This window comes from Micromys minutus (assembly GCF_963924665.1).
Source record: "Micromys minutus genome assembly, chromosome: 26".
NCBI lineage: Eukaryota > Metazoa > Chordata > Mammalia > Rodentia > Muridae > Micromys > Micromys minutus.
Window position 1 is genome coordinate 19980958 of NC_137961.1, and position 24351 is coordinate 20005308.

A 24351-nucleotide genomic window follows, 5' to 3' on the forward strand; every position below is an offset into this window, starting at 1 on the left:
ACACATACAACCCTTGGAGAGCTTGTGTAAATGTAGTTACTTCTAAATGCCGAATGAGCTGCAGAGGAGGCTGATGCTGCTGTCCCTTGGACCATCTCCAGCAGTAAGGTGACCCAGGATAAATTGTGATTTCTGTTTCAGTGACTGGCTTTACAAATGGCAAGTTAGCAAAGAATGTTCTAGTTAAATGAAAGCATGAAGTATACCAAGTTGGCAGTGTTTGGGTTTGTCTGAGAGTGACACCTTTGACACACTTGAATACAACTTGGGATTCCAAGCTTTGTTAACTTTCGAAGACTGACATCTGGAGGCTCTCCAGTTAATGCAAGCCAATACACTGCAAACACTGTTAAAAACTCTTTAATGGTTAAGTGTCCATTTAAGTTACTTGTGAACTTTAAGCTACCCCATCTCCTCCTCCTCTTTGAACAAACAGATGCTGCTTTTTCTTCTGTCTTGTAGCCAAACAGCGAGTAACACCCAGTGCCCCTCCCTTTAAAAATCGAACGAAATTATCTCCAACCAGAGGACCCAAAGCAAAAAGATTGGCTTCTTTAACACATTCGTAGGTGTATGCATCAACCTCTACAGGATTACCCTTGCACGTTATTGGCTGGCTTGAGTTACGGCCTAGGTAACACCCTTGTTCCTTCAGAAAAGATAGGTTAGGATGAGAACCTATCAAGATCACAGCTGCAGACAGCTTAAATATTTTCTTCAATCCAGAGACACTCTGAAGAATGCATTTCATGTCTGACTTAAAGGCAAGCACACGGTGCTCAGGAAAACTGGTATAATCAGATAAAGGACCTGAGTCTGCAGAGTATGACCGACTACACATCATATGATAGACTTTGTGATACTCAGGATATAGCTTTTTGGGAAGCTGTTTGAAAATTAAGCTTGGATCAGTCACTCGTCTGCGGAACACGTGGATCACAGGGATATTACGGTTATAAGCACAAAGCACTGCGTCAGCGGCAGTGAGGCCGGATCCGACAATCAGCACAGGATCCACTCTGCCACACAGCTTCCCTTTGTTTATAGCAGCTCCAAACTCAGGCATCGAGTGAAATACAAAAGGAAACTCTTCCCCTTCGACGTCCAGATGGGCAGGAGAATCCAACGTTCCGGTCGCAAGAGCTACATTCTCAGCAAAGAGGCAAAAGGGAACGTGAGAGCCACCTGCTGTTCGCTGATAGCCTCTGATTTCCCAGTTTCTCTTGGTAAGTTTTGACGTCTGGTTCTGGAGATGCTTTGTTGAAATATCTCTGTCCTGATTACCGTCATCACCTTGATCTCTATAGAGTCTTGACACAGAGGTTATGTACGTATTCTCTCGGAAGTTCTTCTGCAGACCCATGACCTTGACATAGTGCTTGTAGTAGCGAGCTATTTCCTCTGGCATGACACGGTCCCCCTTTAAGTTCCTGTAAGATGAAAAGAAAAATACCAGATGAGGAGCGTACTTGGTAACTCTTCTGTCTACCAAGCTTCTATATTTTAGTCCTTTCACAGCTGTGTTAGTTAAAACTTATCAAAATCATCCGCATGCTTTCTTATCCTAGGCAGACTGGCGATGATTAGCAAAACAAATGCTAGTACAGATGTGGATAAGGGAGGCACTGCTGGGAAAGAATTCCAACCAGTCTAGTCACGTCACAGACATATGTGGAGGGTGCTCAAACACTGAACACCAGATCTTTATGACACTGCTTTAGCACACATGGGTATTTACCCAAAGGGTTTCAAGTCAAGGTATCACAGATATTGGCACATCAATATTTATTACAGCACTAGTCACAAGAGCCAAGCTATGGAACCAAGCAAAGCATCTAGCACAGAAAACACAGCTTAGAAAAACACTGGCTCCTCGTCCCCAGACACGAGTAAAGTCATGCAGAGACAAGCTTATTACAGGGATTTGACCAATCTGAAAAGAACTAGTGTTTTCTCTCATTTATAGCTGCTGTGTTTCACGTGAGTACATGAGTTCATAAAATCATGTAAACACGTATAAATGACAAGATAACAGAAATAAAACTTCTAGGGGCTCAAAGAGCTCAAGTGAGAAGGGTTCTGCTTGATAAACGTTCAATTAATAGATGGATTAAAATGTAGATATTTGAAAATCAGACTATTTTATCTTATAACTAATTACTTAAATGGTATCATTAACAAATTACTGGTTAGGGGGCTGGACAGATGACTCAACAATCAGCGCACCTACGTTAAAGCACATATCTTTAATCCTTTGGTTAATTTAGAAAGGTAAATGCTTCTGGTTAGAAAAAAATACAAGCAAAATCTTTCCCTTCTGATACTAATTTTAACAAATCCAAGAATATGCTGAAACATTTCGCTTGCTTACCAAATGAATTCAAATAACTTGACTGATTTTGCAACCTTAATTTTTAACCTTTACATATCGCCATTTTAAAGTCTAAAGTTAATGTTTCATGATTGAACTCTGTTCCATTTATTTATTGTACATGTATGAGTGTTTCTCCTGGTGTACCTATGTGTAGCGCACACACACACACACACACACACACACACACACACACACACACACGTAGTACATATGAGCATCAGAGAAGGGTTTGAGATGCCCTGTTACTGGAGTAACTGGATGGTTGTGAGTCACCATGTGTTGGGAACTGAGCCTGGGTCCTCCGTAAGGTGGTAATGGTACATACATTGATCCCGGAACTCAGGAGGCAGAGACAGCCTGGTCTACAGAATATGTTCCAGGTCAGCTAGGACTACACAGAGAAACCCTGTCTTAAACAAAACAAAATACATAGAAGGAAGGAAGGAAGGGAGGGAGGGAGGAAGGAAGGCAGACAAATGGAAGGAAGGAAGATTTGGGGCTGAAGAGATGGCTTAGCAGTTGGGTACTGACTGTTCTTCAGAGGACCCTGAATCACATGGCAGCTCCCAACTGTCTATAACTCCAGTTCCAGGCTGACTCCCTCACACAGATATATATGCAGGTAAAACACCAATGCACATAAACTAAAAAGCCTTAAACTCACAAAGAGCCACCTGCCTCAAATGCTGAGATTAACTTCGCACTACCAGGATGATCTAGATCTAAGACTGATATTCTTAAATCTTTAAAAATTAAGGTTTCTACCAAGCAGGATGTCAATTACTCAAACTTTACATCTCTATGCTAACGAAGATTAAGTGCCTGCTTTAACTTACTTCCATTAGTAGTAAAGTTAGGTTCTCTGTATTAGTAATTTAAATCTGGTTTTTGTATATGTATCTGAAAATTATAGGGATTTTTACATTTCTCCTTTTGAATTTTATATTCTTTCTTCCAAATGAGTAAGACCTGTATTCTTCCAAGGAGAAATTTTCAGTCCTACTTAAAGTACTCATAATTAAATATTGACCTTCATGTCCAAGGGAGCCAACCCATGTTTTAGTTTATCATTCTAAATGACAAATCTTAATGAGTGTATCATTGCCCTTCAAAAGTAAACACAGTGTTGGATGTGGTAGTGTACACCTTTAATTCCAGAAGATTTAATAATCCTGACAGAGGCAGACAGATCTCTGTGAGTTCTAGGCTAGCCTGGTCTTCATAGTGAGTTCTAGAACTGCCAAGGCTATGTACAGAGTCTCTGTTCAAAATAATAGTAATAAAAATTCCAAACAAATAAATAAAACCACTGTAGCCATGAATACACCTAGTATACATGTTGTAAGTAAATAAAGTCACATACTCACTGAAAACTGACACACTTGGGAAATACTGCATAGGTAGATGAGAAAGTAACTGATTTCATATGAAAGATAAATCCTGTTTAACACAGTTAATATAAACAGGAAGGCCCCTGTAAATAATCCTTTATGTGCACACAGCTTTATAGCGTCCTAAATGGAAACTAGCTCCTAATCACTCTTCATAAGAGTTCTAGTTAGCGAATGAATTTTCATTCATGTAATACAGGATTCACAGATACTGTGGACATTCTCAACTGTCCTCTCATCCATCAGAGATTTTTAATACAGTTAGACCTTTACCTTCGTTTGCTAGATATCCAGTCTTTAAATTTTAGTCCAGGCAGCTCCATCCAATTTCCAAAGCTGATTGTCAGCATACAGCCTTCCATGTTCTGGTTTAAAATAGTTGAGAAAAGTGCAGTGAGGCAGTGTTACCTTCTGAACACAGCATCTTATTTACATACAGATCTAGATCACACAAAACATGCTTGCAAGATCCAAAAGCAACAGTGGTATAAACACGATGGATTTTAGTTTGGGGCATCAAGAATAACAATCCCACAATAGGAAAATGGGTGTATCCGGAGGTAATTCTATTAAGTAAGTGAATTACTCCATTTTCAGAAACATAAGCATCTTACATTCTCTCATTTGTAGTATATTTCCTCTGAAACTCTATTCTAATAAAACTTCCATGTATTTCACCATTTGGAAATGTATACCTAGAGTCATACATTATTTAGATAAATCATAGCACTAGCTTTGGCCTATGATCTGTAATTAGGATATACACGTTAACGAACACATCAATATATTTACTTCTTAAAGAAAAAAAAATGTTAACTAATTTTCAAAATTTTTTTCACTTTGATATTTCTTTTACAGATTTTTTTAAAAATTAGAAAACAGCTTTTTTCTATCAATTATGTCAATTATAATTTTGAAATCTGGACTAGGCTAGATAAAACATAATCACTTTCTAAAAATAGAAAAATAAGCAGTGGTTGCCTGAGAAACAGACTCAGCATTGGGGTTAATGTTACCATCAAGCAATCAAGCCTCTCAAGCTTCCTCGGCTCTGGTAGACAATGGTCCTCACACAGCCCAGCACTGAGAATGGGCATGCTATCTACATTTCATTCGTTCACTGACATATTCGAAACAGGGTCTCGTGCATCTCTGAGTAACAGTACATTTACTCATGTAATTTTTACTACGTGGCCTCATCCATGCCAGGCTGGCCTTGACCTTTGCCATGACATATGAGGCATGAAAACCTGCTGTCACTGGGATAGCAGTGTTCAGAAAGGGGCACATGTGACACAAGTACTGTTCACGTGCATGGGAAATGGTACTTCAAAGATGCAAGTGGGGTTTGAGGACTGTGTCATTAGGAAATTATTCCCAGTAAAATAAAAACTGATGTGACAGATTAATAACAAACATTGTCAGTGTCATTCAGGAATTAAAAGAAACTGAACCCTGTGCAAGAAAGGATGTACTCAGCAAGCCTGGACTACTCAAGGTTTCATATTTCTAAAAATGGCCAGCCTCCCATAGCTTCTTACTATCTCCAAGCCTTTAGAATCTTCTACTGAATCAGTTTGTATTTGTATTTGCATACCAAAGCCTCAGACAAAGCTATGCTTCTGTGAATATAGAAATTTTATTATAACAATGTGATTTACGGTGAATACTAGTGCTCTTGAGACACAGGTGTGTGGCTGCTTGCTTTTATATATACATATATACATACATACCACTTGCTTTTATACACATACACACATACATGCAATCTCTGAAGGGACTGGGCTTTAGTCTGGTTGACAGACTACTTGTTTAGCATACAGAGCTCTGTGCTTTATCCCTAGGGTCTCAAAAACCAGGCACAGTGGGAAACATCTGAAATTTCAACATTTGGGAAGTAAAGGTAGGAAGAGCAGAAATTCAAAGTCATCTTTACTACACTCAGACTTTAGGGCTAGCCTAGGATGAGGTGAGCCTGGTCTACAGAGGGGGTGTGTGTGTGTGTCTATACTAAGCATAAACAAGTTTTCCTGCTAGGCAGCTCTATAAGCAGATTTTCATATACTGTTCACTGCTGGAAGATTTTAACACGTCTTCAGAAAACTGCAGTGCTTGCAGGGCAGGAGCGGCAGCACAGGGCAAATGGTTCAGTGTAGCAAGCCTGTGCGAGTCACTGTGGTGGTCTGAATGAGAATGGCTCCTGAGTCAGCAGTTGTTTTAACTATTTGGAAGAATTGGGATATGTAGCCTTGTTGGAGGAGGTATGTAGCTGGGAGTGGGCTTGAGGTTTTTAAAGCCCTTGCTGGGCTATAGTCACTCTCTCTTCCTAATACCTGTGCATCAGGATGTAGATCTCAGCTATTTCTCTGGCACCATGCCTCCCTGAACGTCACCATGTTCCCCACCGTGATGATAATGTATGACTCCTCTGAAACTGTAAGCCAGCCCCCAATTAAATGCTTCCTCCTGTAAGAACTGTCTTGGTTGTATGTTTCTTCGCAGCAACAGAGCCCTAAGGGAGTCATTAATGGGGTTCAAGCATGAACTTTAGAGGCCCTGAAACAGGACATGTCTTTTGTTCAAATTAAACCTTTCATTTACAATGTATTTTCTTTCAAATATTAAGAATACATGAAAATGCAGGCTGGAGAGTATCTCCATGGTTCAGAGCACAGGCTCTTCCAGAGGACTAGGGTTTGATTCCCAGCACATACATGGCAGCTCACAGTAGTTAGTAATGCCAGCTGAGGGCATCTGAAGTCCTCCACTAAAGTCTGTGGACACCAAGCATCCACGTGGTGCATAGACATTCATGCAGACAAAACATACAGGTGAGGGCAGGCACAAGAAAAGGCAAGGCCTGTGATTGGACAGTGAGAAAATAAGGTGGGGACAGAGTTTTGAAAAGGGGAAAGAAGCCAAGAGAGAGAGAGAGAGAGAAGGCAAGATGGAAGAGGAACAGGAGGCTCATTTTCCGTGTGGCTTTAATTAGCCACAGGTAGCTATGAATAGCTTATAAGGGATGGATTATTACAGGACACTTTGTCTTATCTAGATGGGCACATTATATCATATCAATTGGCTCTGAGTTTATTGTGTGGATGTTTTGTGGAGTAAGAATTTACTGAGATAAATCTGATTGTTAAATTGCTAGTTTCTGGAGTTTTGACTGTGTCGGGCTGGGGGGAGGTGCAGGAATGTAATCAAAGTCCACTGCAGAGACCCTCGAGGGGCCAATCACTGCTGGGACCAGAGTGTGTCCCTGGGCCATGGGGGATCAGCTGCTACTGGAACCTCTAGAGTCTTGAAGTTACTGGGTTGCTGGGAATAGGAGCAGGGTCCACAGCGGGGAGCAGAGAGATGGAGCTAGTCAGAGGTGGAGAGATCGCCACTGGAACCAGAGAGCAGCCGGCGGCAGAAAGCCAGGAGGGCAGCCGCCTCTGAGATGAAAATACCCGTTGATGCCATACGGCTCTACGTGCCGGCTATAGCGCCCAATGATTACTGTGACACACACATAAAATATAAATGTATCTTCTAAAAACACAAAGAAAATAATATAAATAAGAGATACTGGTCTTTAAAATATCCCGTGAAACTTTTCTAAGCTTTAAATTATTGAAATTTTATTTACTATAAAAAGTAGTTGGGTTTTTTTTTTTAATTAGGTTTTTTTCTACACAATTTGTATTGGTTACTAGAGATATGCTTATTCAAAGACTATAACATTAATAAAAATCTGGCTTAACTACCTACAGTTAATGTATGCTTAACAAAACAATAACAACAAAACTGGGCATGTTGGTGCACACCTTTAGTGCCAGCTCTTAAGGCAGCGACAGATGGATCTCTGAGATTAAGGCCAGATTGGTCTACAAAGTAAGTTTCTAGGACAGTCAGAGATACAGAGAATCACTGTCTTGATAAAGAAACAAAACAGCCTCCATGCCCCGCCCCACCAAAAGCAGAATGGAGTTGGAAGCTGTCATGGTGGCAAATGCCTTTAATCTCAGCACTTAGGAGCAGAGGCAGGTAGAACTCCAAGTTTGAGGCCAGCCTGGTCTATAAAGTGAGTTCTAGGAAAGTCCTGTCTTGGAAAAGAAAAGTCAAGTTGGTTTTCTTAGGACGGTATACACTAAAATGTGAGTAACATACTTACATGCCATGCCCCACCAGGCGGGCCCTTACCAAGAACTAAGTGAGGGATATGATGATGCTGTTCCAGTTTCCAGTGCAGAATGGACGGGGAATCATACCCAAAGTCAGCATCTGGGTGAAGGAGGGTGTCAAAAAGGACTGCCACTGGATTGGACGATCGCCCCTCAAGACCCTCAGACAGGTATTCTAAGTCCTGATTATATGAGGGGAAAAAAATGAAAAAAAAAATGAGTTGGGAAATAAAACAAGACAACCATGTTGAGGAAAGACACGCCAACGCAGTAGCTTTTAAGAGTGAGCCAGAGAACATGCATTTCCCTGGAGTTCATTCACACTGGATTCCTCAGCAAAATCAATGTAGGCAATGTTTGCATTTAAAACTAGGGGTCTGTTTGTTTGTTTGAATTAAAAATCTTTATAAGAGCCGAAGATGCCTCTGGCATACAAATGTCAACTGTCATGTAAAAGGTAGCACCTCCCAGATGGATCGTAGCATACAGAACATAGTAAACCCTCACCAGGAGGGCTGCAGAGATGGCTCAGTCAGGAACATGTTTTCCTCACAAGCATGAGGACCCGAGTCTGATCACTAGAACCCACATTTAAAAGCCCAGCATGGTGGCTCATGCATATAATCACTGCAATGTGGACGTGGAGATAGGAGGACTTCTCCAGCTCCTGGACTAGGTGAGATTAAGGTCTGCGAGAAACCTTATCTCAAAAACCATTATGGACAGTTCCTGAGAAACAACACCCAGGGTTAACACGCGGCCGACACATACGCATGCAACACATGTTCTCATATGAACACGCACCCAAAGCCACATAAAAGTTTTTAAAGCTCCACTAAGAAATTAGAAATTTCTGCTCAAAAATTCAACATAATTTAACGTGACATCAGAATGTATTTATAAAACTAAAGTAAATACGAGGCATTATTTAAAATGAAGAATTTACAACAAAGAAATACATAAATCACTTCAGCATTAAGAGGTTTTATAAAACATGGAACGAATGATACCTGATCCACAATGGAGAGGTGCCTTGCTTCTTCTAGTTTACTATGTAAGATTGAATTTGGATGTATTGCTTCGGATGATAAGTACGGTCTGTAGCCTGACAGCATATACGAAAGGCATATTCCCGAAGGTCCATTTCCTATTAAAAAAAAAAAAAAAAAAAAGCAAAGTGATGTAAGTTTGTCCTCTTATTGGCTGGGTTCCTCTCCCCTGTTTTTCCTCCTCCAATCAACCAAAATCTGGCACCCATAGGTTGACCTCTACCTTCTCTCTCAGTGTTTCAGAATCTCATCTACTTAAGGCTTCTACCCTATGCTAGTGACTTCCAAAATTAGCTGTCCAGGATGACCTGCTCTTGAGAAATACATATTTTCATAAGCTCCTTCTTTATTACAATTGACATGGAGTCAAAAACACATTAGCCAAAAGTAGAGAGGCTCCGCAGGTGAATGCGCCTGTCACCCTTCTTCACAATCTGAGTCAAATCTCTGGAACTCACTCAGTGGAAGGAGAACCAATTTTTGCAAGTTGCCCTCTGACCTCCACACATGTACCGTGGCATATAAATACACATTAAATCAATCAATAAAGAAACAAAAATAAATGTGTAAAAAAATCCTAAAAAAAAATATATTTTAAAAACCAGTTCATATGGTTATATCCACAAATGCAAGGAAAACTATCTGACAAAACCCAGCATCCATCCAGGATTTAAAAACATACAACATCTGAAAGAGAAAAACTTCTTCAACATGACAAAGAATGTTTAAAAAAAGCACAACAACAAACAAAAAGCCAGTCCTACCTATCACCGTGATATACACATCCTGAAGAAATGAAAGAAAAAAATGTCCAATTTGAGAAAGAAGGGGGAGCACCGTTTTCCAGTGACATGTTTTATCTTTATCGTAAAACCCAAGAGCAGACCCCTCAAGACCTCAGCACCAGCAGTTACGGCAAGACTCTCAGATACAAGTCAATGCGTAAAAGCCAACTACTGTCTTACAGCAGCAATGAAAAAGGGGGGAATTTGAAATAAAACCACACTATCATTAACATGTATGTCAAAAAATATTTTAGCAAAATGTGTACGAGATACAAAAGGAAGCCCAATTCTGACTAAAGAAACAAAATTTAAAAGGCCCACAAAGATGGGAAGAGACTCCATCTTCATAGATAGGGAGACTCAAAATTATTGTTAACCTGATTGATCTATAGACTCAATGCAACTCCAATAAACAGTTCAAGAAAGGCAATCAGAAAGGCAAGCAGAGACCACAGTGCTATCTTGAGAGAGGTCTTCCTGACTTCCTCAAGCTTGAGGATTTCATGGAAATATAAACAGCAGGTAGTTAAGTAAATATAATCATAAGTTTTAAAATTCTCAATTATTGAGTTTTAAACACTGTCCATCCTATCTGCTGAGGTGATACAAAGGAAATGAATGCTTATTACAATTTAGGTGATTATAAATAGCACTATAATGTCAGATGGTCATTCAGTTTGTAAGTCTGTCTGCAGGCGCCTAACCAATACGACAGAGCTGTAGGCTGTAATACAATAATAATATACGCAGAGTGACCTGCACAGAACTTAAATAACACTGGTCATCTTTAACAGCTATCATCAGTAATTCAGTGGAAAGCCATTGCATCCCAAATCTGCTCTGTAACCCTGGAAGCCAATCCTTCTCCAAAGACTATGTTAACATATCTAACAATGTGATACTTCATTACAATTCTGTCCTTTAAAACCTGTCTCCATTCACAGAAGCATGTCCTTTTGTGAGGCAAAGTGTGGCATTTTAATGCATTATATAAAATACCGATCAGATCACACAACAACACTTTACATATACGACAACTGTCTGCTCTGGGAGCATTCAAACTGCTACCAGTTTAATAAGTGGAGCCTTTTCAATACAATGGAAGAACATCCACGCCTTAGAATTACAAATACAGTTAAGAGCAGTAACTAGCTTTAAGAAACAAAGCACAGTAACTTACCAATTATTACCACAGGCAAAGTCACTGATGAATCTTCAAGTAAAGAAGTTTCTTCAACTAATGGCATCCCTTTAACTGTTGGCCCCAAATTGTCACCAAAATATTGCACTAAAGAATTAAAAATCTCTCCTTCAGTTTCAGTGTCACTATAGTTTCTTTAAAAAAAAAAAAAAAGTAAAGTATAGTTAATATAGGTTTTATAAAACCCAATTCTTTCTCATGTTGTATTAGGCAATAAAATACCCATGAGTTACACAATGCTTTCAATGGTATATCAATCAAGTCCACAAGTCTGAAGTAGCCATTTATCACACATTAATATCTTAAAAGCACGTTAACCACTGAGTAAGCCTTTGTCTAGGCTAGGGAGGTAGCTCAGTTGGTACAGTACCTGCCTGCAACAGGACCTGAGTTCAGTCACCAGAAACCACACTCAAAGGCTGATCAGTGTGCCACTATGTCAGCTCCCTGGGGCTCAATGGCCAGGCAGCCCAGTCTAGGTCAGTGAGAGATTACATCTAGAAAATATAGGTAGATAGCTGATACATACTCACCTGTGTGCATGCATACATGCACACGCGCACGCACACACACACACACACACACACACACACACACACACACACACACACAGCTTCTTCTATCAACCAAAGACAATTATAGTTGAAATTCTGTAATTCTTTTGGGATGCCTAGAAAGAATTGGTTTCCTGTCTACTTTTTTTTCCTCAGACGGGTGCCAATGGTGCACACCTTTGATCTCAGCAGTCAGGAGGCACAGACAGGTGGATCTCTGAGTTTTAGGCCAGCCTGGTCTATAGAGTGAGTTCCAGGACAACCAGGGCTACACAAAGAAACCCTGCTCAAAAAAAAAAAAAAAAAAAAAAAAAAAAAAAAAAAAAAAAGGCTAGTTATTTTAAGGAAAGAGAAAGGTAAAAGAAATAAGATCTTAATGTTGACTTCAAATCCTTTTTATCAACTGCCTCTCTAGAAACTAGTTTCAGTATTCTGGCATTCAGTCAATAGCTGTAGCATCCTCTGACCTCAATTAATGCTGTCATTTTTAGATTGCTTCAAAACAGAATCCTCAAATTACTTTTCATCTCTCACAAACACTTTCAGTGTCTGGTAGGGTTAATGCAGTACACAGTGCTGTGTTTAATAAGACTTTCTAGATGGCAGACGCTATTTCACAGGACTAAGGTGAAACTGTTAATCCTAGAGGGTTGATAAAGTTAACCTTGAGAGGCTCCATCCTGCCTTTGATGGCTAATCTCTATTGTCAGTTTGACTGAGTCTGAGGAATTTTCTAGATCAGATATATGAAGCATGAAAATGCACCGTGAATGTGGGCCTGATAAAAGAACACAGAAGGACACCTGCTTGCTGGCCTGTTTGCCTTCATCTTGCTGGCTAGTTCCTCGACTATCCTGTTGCTGAAGCATTCCTTCAGAAATCTTCCGGGTTCCACCACAGACTAGGGACTAGCAGCTCTCCAGGCATCTTCTAGGACTTCAGGCCCAGCCCAGGACGGCTGAGACATCCAGCTTCATGGACTGAGCAACTATCAGATTCTCTGCTTACCAGCCTGAAACAGCCGTTGTTGGGCTACCTGAACCACGTAAGCCAATCTATTACCTCTTTTAATAACCATTCCATCCATTCTGTTCATTTAGAGAACTTAATACACTAACCCAGGTAGTACGAAGTTATACTAAGTATCCAATACACTACCCTAGTTACACTAAGTACTAGCATAGTACCAAGTTTAAAGTACCCAACATGGTATACCAAGATAGTACAAAGTTACATTAACTACCCAATACACTACCAAGGATAGTACATAGTTACACTATCACTCTACCCTAGACAGCACAAAGTTACATTAAATATAAAATACATTACTAGGGAGTAGTACAAAGTTGTTAAGAAACACCTTTTCCAATTCTTAAAACAAAACAAAAGGAAATCTGTTCTTAATGGTGAACAGTATTATTAGAGTTCTATTTGTTTTGCTTTGTTTTTAAGACAGGGAATATTTTATTTAAAACTTATCTGTTTAAAAGAGAAATAGATATCTTGGGTCTGTGACAAATTATTCATATTTAAAGCCTAAGTCAATAACTGTATGACCGGATCACAACTTTGTGTTGAGACAGAATAAACTTCCTTGTAAAAGTTGTACCTTTGTGAAATTTAATTTAGTTTTAAGCTTCTGCCTCACCCTCTCTCTTCAACAGAACCCACACCAACCTCCTCATCATCCTTTTCTAGGGCAGCCATGTCTTCACGGGCCTCAGAGAACTCCCCCTCCTCCATGCCTTCACCCACATACCAGTACATGAAGGCACGCTTGGCATACATCAGATCAAACTTGTGATCTAGGCGAGCGCAGGCCTCAGCAATGGCTGCAGTGTTAGCATGCACACCACTCTCTTGGCCAGGTCTCCACCAGATATACTGTGGAAGGCTGGTAATTAATGCCAAATTAGATCAAATGGGGAACCAGTCCAAAAACTGGTGGAATGGTCTTGGTGGTGGTAAGGACAGCTCTGACATCTTTGGTAAACACATCTCTGCTGGACAACAGGCAGCAAGCCATACATTTACCACACTAATGGTCACAAATCACTCTCTGGTTAGCTGGCTAATAGCAGACTTTGGTCATTTCTACTATAGAAAGCTGCTCGTGGTAGGCTTTCTCAGCAGAGATGGCAGGAGCATACTGGCCAGAGAGAAGCTGATTCAAGGACAGGGTACCAGATTGGTCTGGAATTCTGTCAGGTCAACATTCAAGGTCCCATTAAATGTGAGGTAAGCAGTGACAGAAGACACAATTTGACCTATCATCTTATTTAGAATAGTGTAAGTTGGGTGTTCAATGTCAAGATTTCTTTAACAGATGTCATAGATAGCCCCATTATATCTACTGCGAAGGTATAATCAGAGTGCTCCAGAATGGTATAGGTGGTGAGGATGGAATCGTAGGGCTCAACCACAGCAGTGAAAACCTGCAGGGAGGGGAGTAAATGAATAACTCCAGCTTCAACTTCTTCCCATAACCAACAGAGAGCCACTCCATCAGCAGGGAAATAAGCCAGATGCCCGGCAAAACCATGGAAAACCAAGAAGCCCTGGAGACCTGTGCACTGGTCAGCCAGCTTGTGAATTCTGTCCAAGACAAGGTCAATGATCTCGTTGCCAGTGGTGTAGCTGCCAGGGGTATAGTTGTAGGCAGCATCTTCTTTGCCTGTGATGAGCTGAGCTGCTCAGGGTAGAAGAGGTACCAGTGCATAATTCATCAATAGCTGTGGGTTCCAGGTCTATGACCACTGCTCAAGGCACATGCTTGCTAGTGCCTATCTCACTGAAGGAGGTGTTGAAAGAGTCTTGGCATGCAGTCACCAGTCTAGATGCCATTTTCCAGGCAGCAGAAGTCACAGTAGGCACTGCCCATCTGGATACCAGAAGGGCCACTGTGGATGGAGATGCACTCACACACATGGCTGGTACCTTGAGGCTGCTGAGTGAATGGGGGAGACAAGGAAGCAGTACTACTTCTTACAGCACAACTCTTAAGTGGACCACGTAAGAAAACCTGCTCCTTACAGTCCTCCTTTGTAGCCAACGCAGACACCCTGTTGGCATGGCTGTTAGAGGTAGCCATCCTCACATACATGCCTGCCCCTAAAAGGGTGTTAATGTTCAACCCACCCCATTCCGATCACCTACACCTCTGGAATTAGATGCAGATGGATCTGCTGCTTCCCTATTTCTGCTTCTTGGCAACTACGCTAAACCTGAGTGTTTTCCCCCTTGAGATTCTTTCTACAGAGTTTAATATAACTCAGACTAGTCAATATGTAGCAGAGGCTGGCCATAAACTACTGATCCACTTGCCTGTATTATTCAGGTGCTGGAATTATGGGTGTACAATGCTCACTCAGTTCAGCCTAACTTGAACTTTTATTTACTCACACTGGGGATAGGGGTACTGTAAGTGTACAAGGCACTTGTGCAGAGGTCAGAGGACAGCCTGTGGGAGTCTGCAGTCTACATCCATGTGAAAAGCAGGGATCAAACTTAAATCATTACTCCGGGCCATCTCTAACCTAAGTGTTTTATGCTCTAGGCTGTTCGTACTTCTCCGGTGCGTGCGAAGGAGAAACCCTATTTCTTTTGCAGGCTTCTGGCCAGTCATTTCAGCTACACACACCCCATTTATATTACTGCTGTTTGCAAAGGTCACAATTCTGTCTTGGGACCTGCAAACCTTTCTTTGGTGTTTCCCAGCCATCCTAACCTTAAAGATTGATGATTGCTCCTACAGACAAAACCCAGGATGTATTAAAATGATAATTACACTAAGGTTTTGGTAATGAAAAAGACTACATGTTCTTTCTCATAACTGAATCCTAGTTAACTGAATTCTAGTGTGGGCATTTATGTTCGAGTACATACAAAGACCAAGAAAATAGAAAGAAACCCATTTTCCATTAAGGTGGGAAGAGCCTCAAATGGCATGGGGCATGGTAGAATATGTGATACAAAAGTAAAAAGGTAAATTACTAGAGGTAGAAATGTTTCATTGGAAGGAAGCAGGGAGATGGAGAGAAGTGCAAACTAAAGATGCATGGATAAGCCATAAAGAAGCAAAAGACTCAGTAAACTCATTTAAAAACAAAATGTAAAAAACGGTTGAGGCTGGAGAGAGGGCCGAGACGGCTCAGCAGCTGAGAACTTATAGTGTAACATATGGAGCGGAGCATAAATTGCTGCATCAGATAACAGACCATGCATGACCCCTGTATGTCTAAAGTCCCAGTACTGAGAGGGTAGACAGGAGGGTCACTGGAGACTGGGGGCTGGCAGCTTATCCCCAAAGTGTACATTCTAGCTTTAGCAAGACTGAACAGAGGATACTCAATGCCCCCCACACACACTCCCACTGCCTCCATGCACCCTTCCACCAACACACACACACATTTTAAAGAGTTTAAAATAGCACTGCCCTGCGTGCATAAATAAGGCTGCTCCCAGAACCCACAGGTTGTTAAATGAAAATCCCAATGCCCAGACGTTGGTTATCTCCCTACACGCTATTAGTCATGGAGACTCCAGAGGCCCCCAAAATAATGCAAGTAATTAACACTGCTGTTGGCAGTGCAATAGAACTAGATGATAAAACCTGACTGCTTAAAACACCACATCCTCTGTTCGCAGGAAAAGAATTCAAGCTATAACTGGGAAAGATGTACCAAACAGAGATGGGACATCCTATCCCTCCCATGAATCCAGGCTGCTGGGAAAACGGTCAACATTCCCACTCAGCTGTGGACCCTGCGTTCTACACAGCTGACTGGCCAGGCAAGATATTCCCACTGGTGTAATAGTGGCAGATTTGTTCTGGGGGCAACAAACGGCCTTCTGGTTGAGATGAGGGCCTTCTACACAGAAGAGAATCACATAGGGTACTGCCGAGCTAGTAGAAAGTAAGGGCCTAATGGGGAAGCTACTACATATTTGGTTACTGTTGGCAGTAGTGCAGGGTTTTATTTTGGTTTTGTTTCTAAATGGATGAGATGTTCCTGTCAAACTGCCTTCTAAATAGCCGTGTCTATGCCCATAAATTAATGCCGCTGCCGGCTCTGGTCAGAGAAGCTTCTTCTACAGTAGGCAGTCATGGTAGATCCATGACAGGTCAACGTGTGAGAGTATCTGACTGGTGGCTGCTCGGCCATCTATGGGACATCTCTGTCCTCCTCTGAGAACCCAGACATGTTGCTGAAAAGAGGGTGAACTGATGTAACAGCCAGGGAACGGGTGGACGCCATATACACTTCTACATTCTGCACTCACGCAAGCTGATTAGCTGTGTCAGACCAAGCACAGTCTCCTGTCGTGGATGAGTGAGTGCTCATAGGCCCCACCCCTTTACTCAGGCAGTTAATGTAAGTGAGGGAGACCTTCTTCAGTGGGATAGCCATTGGTAAGGTGTCCATGCTCCACGAAATAACCTCTCATTCATGCTCCTGTGAGCCAATCTAATAAAAGCCATCAGTCACTGCTAGGGAAAAGAAAATTAAAAATCCTGGATATTTTCTTAACTCTTTAAATAAATGTCGTGAAGTGCAGAGTTAATATTCAAGTGCTTTATGTATAAACGCCAAATCACCTCTATTTAAAGGAAAACTAGAAGTCAGTTTCTGGGTAACTCATTAGGAGCAGGTCAACATCCTAAGTCAAGATGTTTCCAGAAGCCTAAGAATTTTAATACGGCTATCGATTCCTGAGTGAACACTTTTTAATTTCGCTAGCTACGCCCTCTCATTCTGTGTGTGCACATGTATGCATGTGTCTGGAGGTTAAGACAACTAGAAATAAATGCCCTCTGTGGAATTTCTGTTAACGAAGAAAAACAAATGGCTTTCAGGAGACCATAGAAAGAACAAAAGATAACTGGTTATTTGAGGAGACCTAAGACCATGGGTAGCCCTCTGGTCAGCAGGCTGAGCAGCAAACACCCCTACCACCTCAATCAATAGTCTATTGTCTCGGTCTCTCGGTATCCTCTACATACTTCTTAAGTTCTGACCCTCACAAGGTAGTTTCTTCTTGTTGTTGTGTTTCAATGTCATGTGTGAGAGATGAGTGCCTGACTCACAGCCACAAATATCTACTGTTTTCATCTAAGACTTTTCTGATTTCATTTTTATACAATGTGAACAAGTAAACAAGTTCATTCTTCTTCATTTGCTGAAACCAATGTCTATTTCCTGTTTTCATAGATCTCAACAAACACTTAATTCACCAATGATTTCTGAGCTCTCTATTTCATTCCACTGATTCATGCTTAGGTATATGCCAGCACCAGGTTTTCTTGATTTCTGCTGCTTTGCAGTTAATTTTGAAACTAAAAAAGGTAAGTCCTCTAACTTTGCTTTTTCAACCTTTGTGAGACTACTCTGGGTCTCTTGAATCCCCATGAATTAATTTATGCAAAAAAGTGGGGGGCAGTGTATCTTTATAATACTGCCCGGCCTGTAGATCAGCCACAAGAGCATTATCTTCAAAAGATTCAAGTCTATGAACAGAAAACACTTTTCCATTCAGTCATGCTCTCAGTGAAGGAGCTTGGAGAAAAGCACAGCTATTTCCGTCCACATCTTAACACTGAGTGTATGGTACACAAACTCTGACCGTTATCTTACTGCAAAGATGGAAACTTAGGGGGAGCCACTCCTGGATTCAGTCTGACACGGCCTGCAACTTTATCACATAGCACACTTAGAGCCTAATTTCTTCTAAGGCTTCCTACTTTTCAATGGACAGCCTTGTATTTTTTTGATAGATGTCTATCATTTTTTAAATTGAAAATGTTAGTTTTTTTTTTTTTTACACTAAGTGGAACTATTGTTAATTTCCCTTTCTGGTGATCCACTATTGCTGTATACAAACTATAATTTACCCTTGTACAGCCAATCTTGTATTCTGAAATATTGCTGAACTTGGTATAGGTCTCAAGAGGTCTGAATCAACCATTTCCTAAAACTTGAGGATAAAAAAAGAATCAAAAGCTTAGCAGCTCTAAACTTTCTGTATGTACATTAGCCCTACCTGAATTCTACAGTATAGGCAACTCCCAGTGTCCTGGTCATCAGCATAATCTTTTAGTGCCGCAAACCATAGCAAATACCTTTCCGCTCTCTGGTTAACTGGTTTTGCCTAAAGTGTTAATGAAATATAAGTGCATTAGTAACTGTGCATCACCTACATCAGGAAGCTGCTGTTGCGGCTATGTTTTTAAAGTATATATGTAAGGTAAACTATTTTCAGGTGTTTTTTTTTTTATCCATTGTTTCTATATTCAGGGCACCAATAAAATTCCAAATTTATGAAATTACATATCAGAACTAGTAAAGAACAAGCATTCTGCATGCAAAAATGTTAGCACACAGTCAGACATTAGAGTCAAGACCATTTGCTCTGACGTTGGATGGAAACCTTGCACATTTTGCTTTTGAAACACTACAGCCCAAAGTTAGTAAACAAGGTAGTATAGTCATAAATTTTGGTAATAAAAAAACTTCTACTCAGTTACAGCAACACCTTTTTAAATAATCAAACACAAACCCACACCTCAGTTTTAAGGGAACTGGAACCACAATCCTAGGTTTTCTCAAACGGACACTCCCACACTAAAAGGCTCCAAGGTGCCAAATAAAGGCAATCTGACATTTTATTTTCCAGAATAGAAAGTGTGAGGTCCTCTCTCTTGAAACATTCTGTCATGATTCCTATTAATGCAGACTTTGGGGGAAAACCCAAATGTAGTTGTTACCACAAACTGTCTTACAACAAGTCCTACTAAAGCTGTGCAAAGGACAGCATCAGTGGCTGAGGAGGGCTTCCCAACGGTGGAACACTGGCTTCATTAGCAAGGCCGGGAATTTCATTCCCAGCAACACAAAGATCATTGAATGAAAACACCACTAGACCGGAAATGACTAGACCAGAAATGTTCCTAAAAGAGCTGGCAATCTTTAAAAAAAAAAATATTTTTAATTAAAAAAAAATTTAAATGTCAGACCTAACAGAAGTATGTTAATGATGATACATTTAACTGTAGAAGACATGCTTTCTCCTCTCCCAACACTAAACTGTAGCAAATACTTTTCACTCCCTCCCATAAATGTCTTTGCAGAGAGATAAGAGGATGGTATTTATCACACAGCCTCAGAGTATGAATTCCAAGCTTTCCCCCTTAACATTCAAGGCTTCACCAAAGGTGTCAGGAGACTTTCAGAAGGCTATTTTCTAAAAGAAATGTAGCTTCCCAAGAGGCTTCAAATTTTCACTAAAACCTGCTTTTTACAATCCTCAGAGTAGATAGTTTGTGAAGTACACAACATTATCTGTCTAAAAAATATTTTCCAGAAGTCTAGGACATAAAACTTTTTTTTAGGATCTAGAATTTAAAGTCTCATTACAAACTCAAGAGGTTGGGCAGACGTAGCTTGTTGCTATTACAGCAGGAGTCTGCTTTCTCTGCACCTCACGTCCCTTTCCAACCTCTTCTGTGAACATTATTAGATACATACAACACTTATCTATAGTAAATGAAATAAGCTCTGTGATTTGTATTGATGACATTCACAAATACTCAGACTTGCGGCTCACATTACTAATGAAAGAAATGTTAGTATTTTTAGAAGTGATATTAATATTCTTGCCACACAAGTTAATGTTTCAACTAAATTTTCTGAGCCTCTATTAAACAACTCTTTATCAGTTTATCCTCTAACATTCATACATGTAAAGATTCTGGAGTTCTTGCTAAATGTAACATTTCACCCTACCCAGTTTCTAGTACTTTTGATCTTTTCTATAATTCTCTGAAGTGTTGGTCAATTGTACTAGATCTAGAACATACGTTCATTCATATTTAAAACTATCCTCTTTCTCACCTTAAGAAACTTTCATCATAATTTGAGTATAAAATCGGCCACTTTCCAAATTTCTCCAGCCTAACATGGCTTTAAGTCACTAATACCTTACTAAGTCACCACCCACTGTCACTACATGACACATTCTTCTCCACTTCCTTCCAGCCAGTAACTTATGTTCCTAGATCTTTAAAAGATCAAACATTTCAAGGAGGCTCTTCCCGGATTTTCAAATGACCATTTACATGTAACCGACTCACCGCCGGCCTAGCCACTCTCGCCGTCCTGTGACCCGCGCGGTCCAGGACCCAGAAGAGGGGGACAAGAAAAGAGCGGGGTCCCCGGAGCTCCGAGCAGCGCCGGCCCAGCGGGCGGCGGCCGAGGAGCACACGCTGCAGAGCCAGCTCCGACCCATCCCGGGGGGAGGAAAGTCACCTGAAATGACCGGCCAGGGAGCAGCGGCAGCACCACACAGGCATGGAGAGCGGCTGCCGTCCTCTCGGAGGGCCGACCGCGGGCTCGTCCCGGCGCGCGCCCTGACCGCACCACGGCTCTCAGGCGCGGGAGTCCGTCCCCGGACAGCGGCTTCCGCTCCTCCCCGCCGGCGGCAGGGCGGTGCGGAGAGTGATGAGCGCCGCGCTGGGGGCGGGACCCGGCGCTGCGACGGCGCTGCGCGGCTCCGCCCACCAGGCGCGGCGCGCGGACGAGGCCGCCGATTGGTCGAGTCGCGGTGAGGGGCGGGCCCACGGGGGAGGTGCGCACGGCCGCAGCGCGGCGGTCGGGGTCCTCACGCGGCCTACACTCGGCGCCTGGCGTGCGTGCTCCGTGCCGGCTCTTCGGGTTGCCGAGCCAAACAGAAGGGGCGTCTGCCTCCGGCCTGCGGTTCTGAGCAAAGTCTGGCCACGAGAACCTACCTGAGCTTACGACCTCGCACTGTCTCGGGTGCGTCTGGTCTCGGCCCCCGCATCGCGGTCACCCAGAGAATCCCGCAAACCATAGGCGCTCGGGGCGCGCCTGGCGCTTCCCTGGGCCAGGTTCAGCCTCCCTTCTTAAAGAGCGCGGCTCCACCGTTTCCCCGGAGTGGGGAAGGCCTCAGCCCTGCAGAGACAAGTGGGGAAAAGGGCTGGGCCAGAAGATGTTTTGAGTCTCTCCCGGTGTCTCTAAGTCCATTGGCAGTTAAGAAAATTCTGAATAGGGAATTCATCCTATTTGGTATTTGTCCAAAGTTAAAAGGTGAGGGGTGGACACCGGAGAAGGAGTTGATCTGCTGTTTTACTCAGACACCGCCCCTCATTAAGCCAGAATTATTGGGGGCCAGTTAACACACGTGTAAGTTTATGCCTTTAAAAGAAGTTCTGCTTAACAATGTTAGAATCTTTGCCTTTTTCTTTAAGAGAACTCATCCTGGCAGAACATTGTGGCCCATGCCTTAATTCTAGCACCGAGGAGGCAGAGACCGGTGAATCTCCATGAGTTCAAGCCCAGCCTGATCTACATAGGACAGCCAGGGCTTTGTAGAATTTTTTTATGTCTCAAAAAGAAAGAACTCAGTCTGGCTTCAGGATTCCGTATCCTGAAGGGGTATTTACCAGATTTTTTTAATTGTTTTTCTTCTCTTTGAAATAATAGCAGTGTGACAGTTTGTTTTACCTTTAGTGTGTTAATTGTTGTGAAGGAGGAAGGAAAGGAGCTATGTCTGCAGAGACATGGACTAGAACTGCAGCATGATGGAAAGCTTAGAATGCTGCAAGTCCGGAGGCTAATTACCTTATCTAGGCTGGATCTAGGACTTCGGAGCAGCAATTCCTGCCCAACTATGTGTGAACTAACATCTTGTGACTGGTAGATAAAAACCTTTCGAAATCTATTGACTCAACAGACCACTAGCTTCCACCAACCGAAAGCTAAGATTGCAGTAAGATAGGATCCGAGACTGAAGCAAAGCCTCCCTCTTGCTCTACCTGTCTCTGGAGAACTTTAGTGAAGTACAACAGTGGATTTTACACTTGCCTTGATGTCTTTATTCTGTGAAACCTCACAAAATTGCTCCCAGCTGGAACGTGGGATTCAGGGTAGTTTAAATCTGTGTTATAAATTTGGGGTGATATAACGACTCAAAATTACTCAATTTCCTCTTATTCCATTTAAGGAAAGCTGTGGGGTTTTTGTTGTTGTTGTTGTTGTTTTGGTTTGGTTTGGTTTTGGTTTGCAATGTGACATATAAGACTACACTTTTTCTAATACTCATTCATACCACTATCCTTATATGCATTTTCCCCCATTTGGTCTTTGTTTTAATTGGTAGAATAGTTCTTTCTTTTTCTCCTCCTCCTCTTCTTCCTCCTCCTCCTTTTCCTCTTCTTCCTCCTACTCCTCTTCTTCCTCCTTCCTCTTCTTCCTCTTCCTCCTCCTCCTCCTCTCTTTCTCTCTTCCCTCCTACTCCATTCCTCCCCCTCACCCACCCTCTTCCTTCCTCTCTTTTTTTCTTTGTTTCTTTCTTTCTTTCTTTTGTTTCTCCCTCCCTTCCTCTCTCCCTTTCTCCCTTCCTCTCTCCCTTTCTCCCTCCCTCTCTTTCTTTCTTCCTTTCTTTCTTTCAACAGGATTTTATGTATCCCGGGTTGGCCTAAACTCACTAAACTTCCTATATAGCTAAAGAAGATGCTGGATTTCTGATCCTCCTGCTTCTGCCTCCCCCGTGCTGGGATTATACACATACACCACCTCTTAAGGTGTACGAAATGTTGGTGATCCAACCCTGAGCATCTTATATGTGCCAGACAAGCACTCAGCCAAGCTGTATGCCCAGTTCCTATGCACACGTTTTTAGCTTTTCATAAATACAGCATATATAGAAAACATGTGTCTTCTGTTTCATTGACAAAATTAATTCCCAGCATGCCTTTCTCCAATTTACTGTAGCAAACATCAGGTGCTGTCCACATTGTCTCAATCCTCTCTCACTCTGCCACAGTTCTCATTAAGCAAGCGCTTAGACTTTTGTACTGCCTTTTTCCTCTGCCTGACATACTCTACCATATGCACATAACTAAATCTCTTACCTTCTTAATGAGGCTGAGCCCATCATCCTGTTTAAAAACACATCCTTCCCTCTGTTAAAAATGGTACCTATCGATGCTGGGCATGGTGGTGTTCACTTTTAATCCAAGCTCTCAGGAAGCAGAAGCCGGAGGATCTTTATTAGTTCCTGGTCAGCTGAATGGTCTATACACTAATTTCTGGGATAACCAAAGCTACGTAGAGACCCTGCCGCAAATACAAAACCAGTCCCCTTAGATGGCACCACCAATCTCACTTGCTCTGCCCATTCTTTATCATAACATTTCTAATATAATTTCCATACTTACATCTATTATAATAATGTTTGTTTATGCCCCAGAATATAAGCCAGCAACATGATAAATGTCTCTCATTTTATTCGTTAATAGGCCTTAAGTGTCTGAAACACTCAACACCAGTGAACCCTCAGTAAATATTTGTTGAGCATCAGTGGCCTCTTAAATAGCATTTGGCTCATTTTCTTCCTAAAAAAAAAAAAAAAAAAAAACATGTTAAACCACATTATATTATGTACTTAGAATGTGCTAGCATTACACAGTTACATAAAGTCTTTGTGGGATTCCAGATCTCCCCAGGCAAATGTTCTGTCTCTTATGGGGCTGGGCTGCTAGTCAGAAGGTCTGACCTGTAATCTCTGTCTTTCTGTGAAGTATCTATAAAGGGTGGCCAAGTTATTTTATCTCTGAGAACTTTAGTTATGTAATGTATAAATAAAGAAATTCTTATTTAAAATGTTTTTCTATTATATGGCATTATCTTATCAGTTATGAGCTTGAAACAAACTGTTAATATTGTATTTTCTTTTTTATTGGTTGTTTTTGGTTTTGAGACAGGGTTGGATACAAACAGCATTGTCCTGCATAGGAAGGTATTTTTGGAA

At 41.6% G+C, this 24351-nt stretch overlaps 1 protein-coding gene across 2 annotated transcripts; it reads right to left on the reverse strand.

Moving 5' to 3' along the window:
- Positions 1-344: 344 nt before the first annotated feature.
- On the reverse strand, positions 345-20992 carry OSGIN2 (oxidative stress induced growth inhibitor family member 2). Of its 2 annotated transcripts, XM_080938477.1 has the most exons (6): positions 20829-20992; positions 10949-11103; positions 8945-9081; positions 7925-8116; positions 4039-4130; positions 345-1430 (listed from the first exon to the last, which is right to left on the reverse strand). In XM_080938477.1, exons 1-6 carry the CDS (start codon positions 20870-20872, stop codon positions 398-400), a joined length of 1653 nt encoding a protein of 550 aa, XP_080794603.1. In that variant the 5' UTR covers positions 20873-20992; the 3' UTR covers positions 345-397. The 2 variants fall into 2 exon arrangements, with proteins under 2 accessions (XP_080794603.1, XP_080794604.1); XM_080938478.1 differs by lacking the exons at positions 8945-9081; positions 10949-11103; positions 20829-20992 and having other exon boundaries at positions 7954-8087.
- Positions 20993-24351: the final 3359 nt, after the last annotated feature.

Excerpts from the sequence above, each read along its gene's own strand:
- OSGIN2 (XM_080938477.1), bottom strand. The coding sequence starts at position 20,872 with ATGCCTGTGTGGTGCTGCCGCTGCTCCCTGGCCGGTCATTTCAG. Across the intron at positions 8,117-8,944 it reads ACCTCTCCATTGTGGATCAG|GACTTAGAATACCTGTCTGA; the intron begins GTATCATTCGTT and ends TCATATAATCAG. Across the intron at positions 4,131-7,924 it reads CGCCTGGTGGGGCATGGCAT|AACATGGAAGGCTGTATGCT; the intron begins GTAAGTATGTTA and ends ATTTTAAACCAG.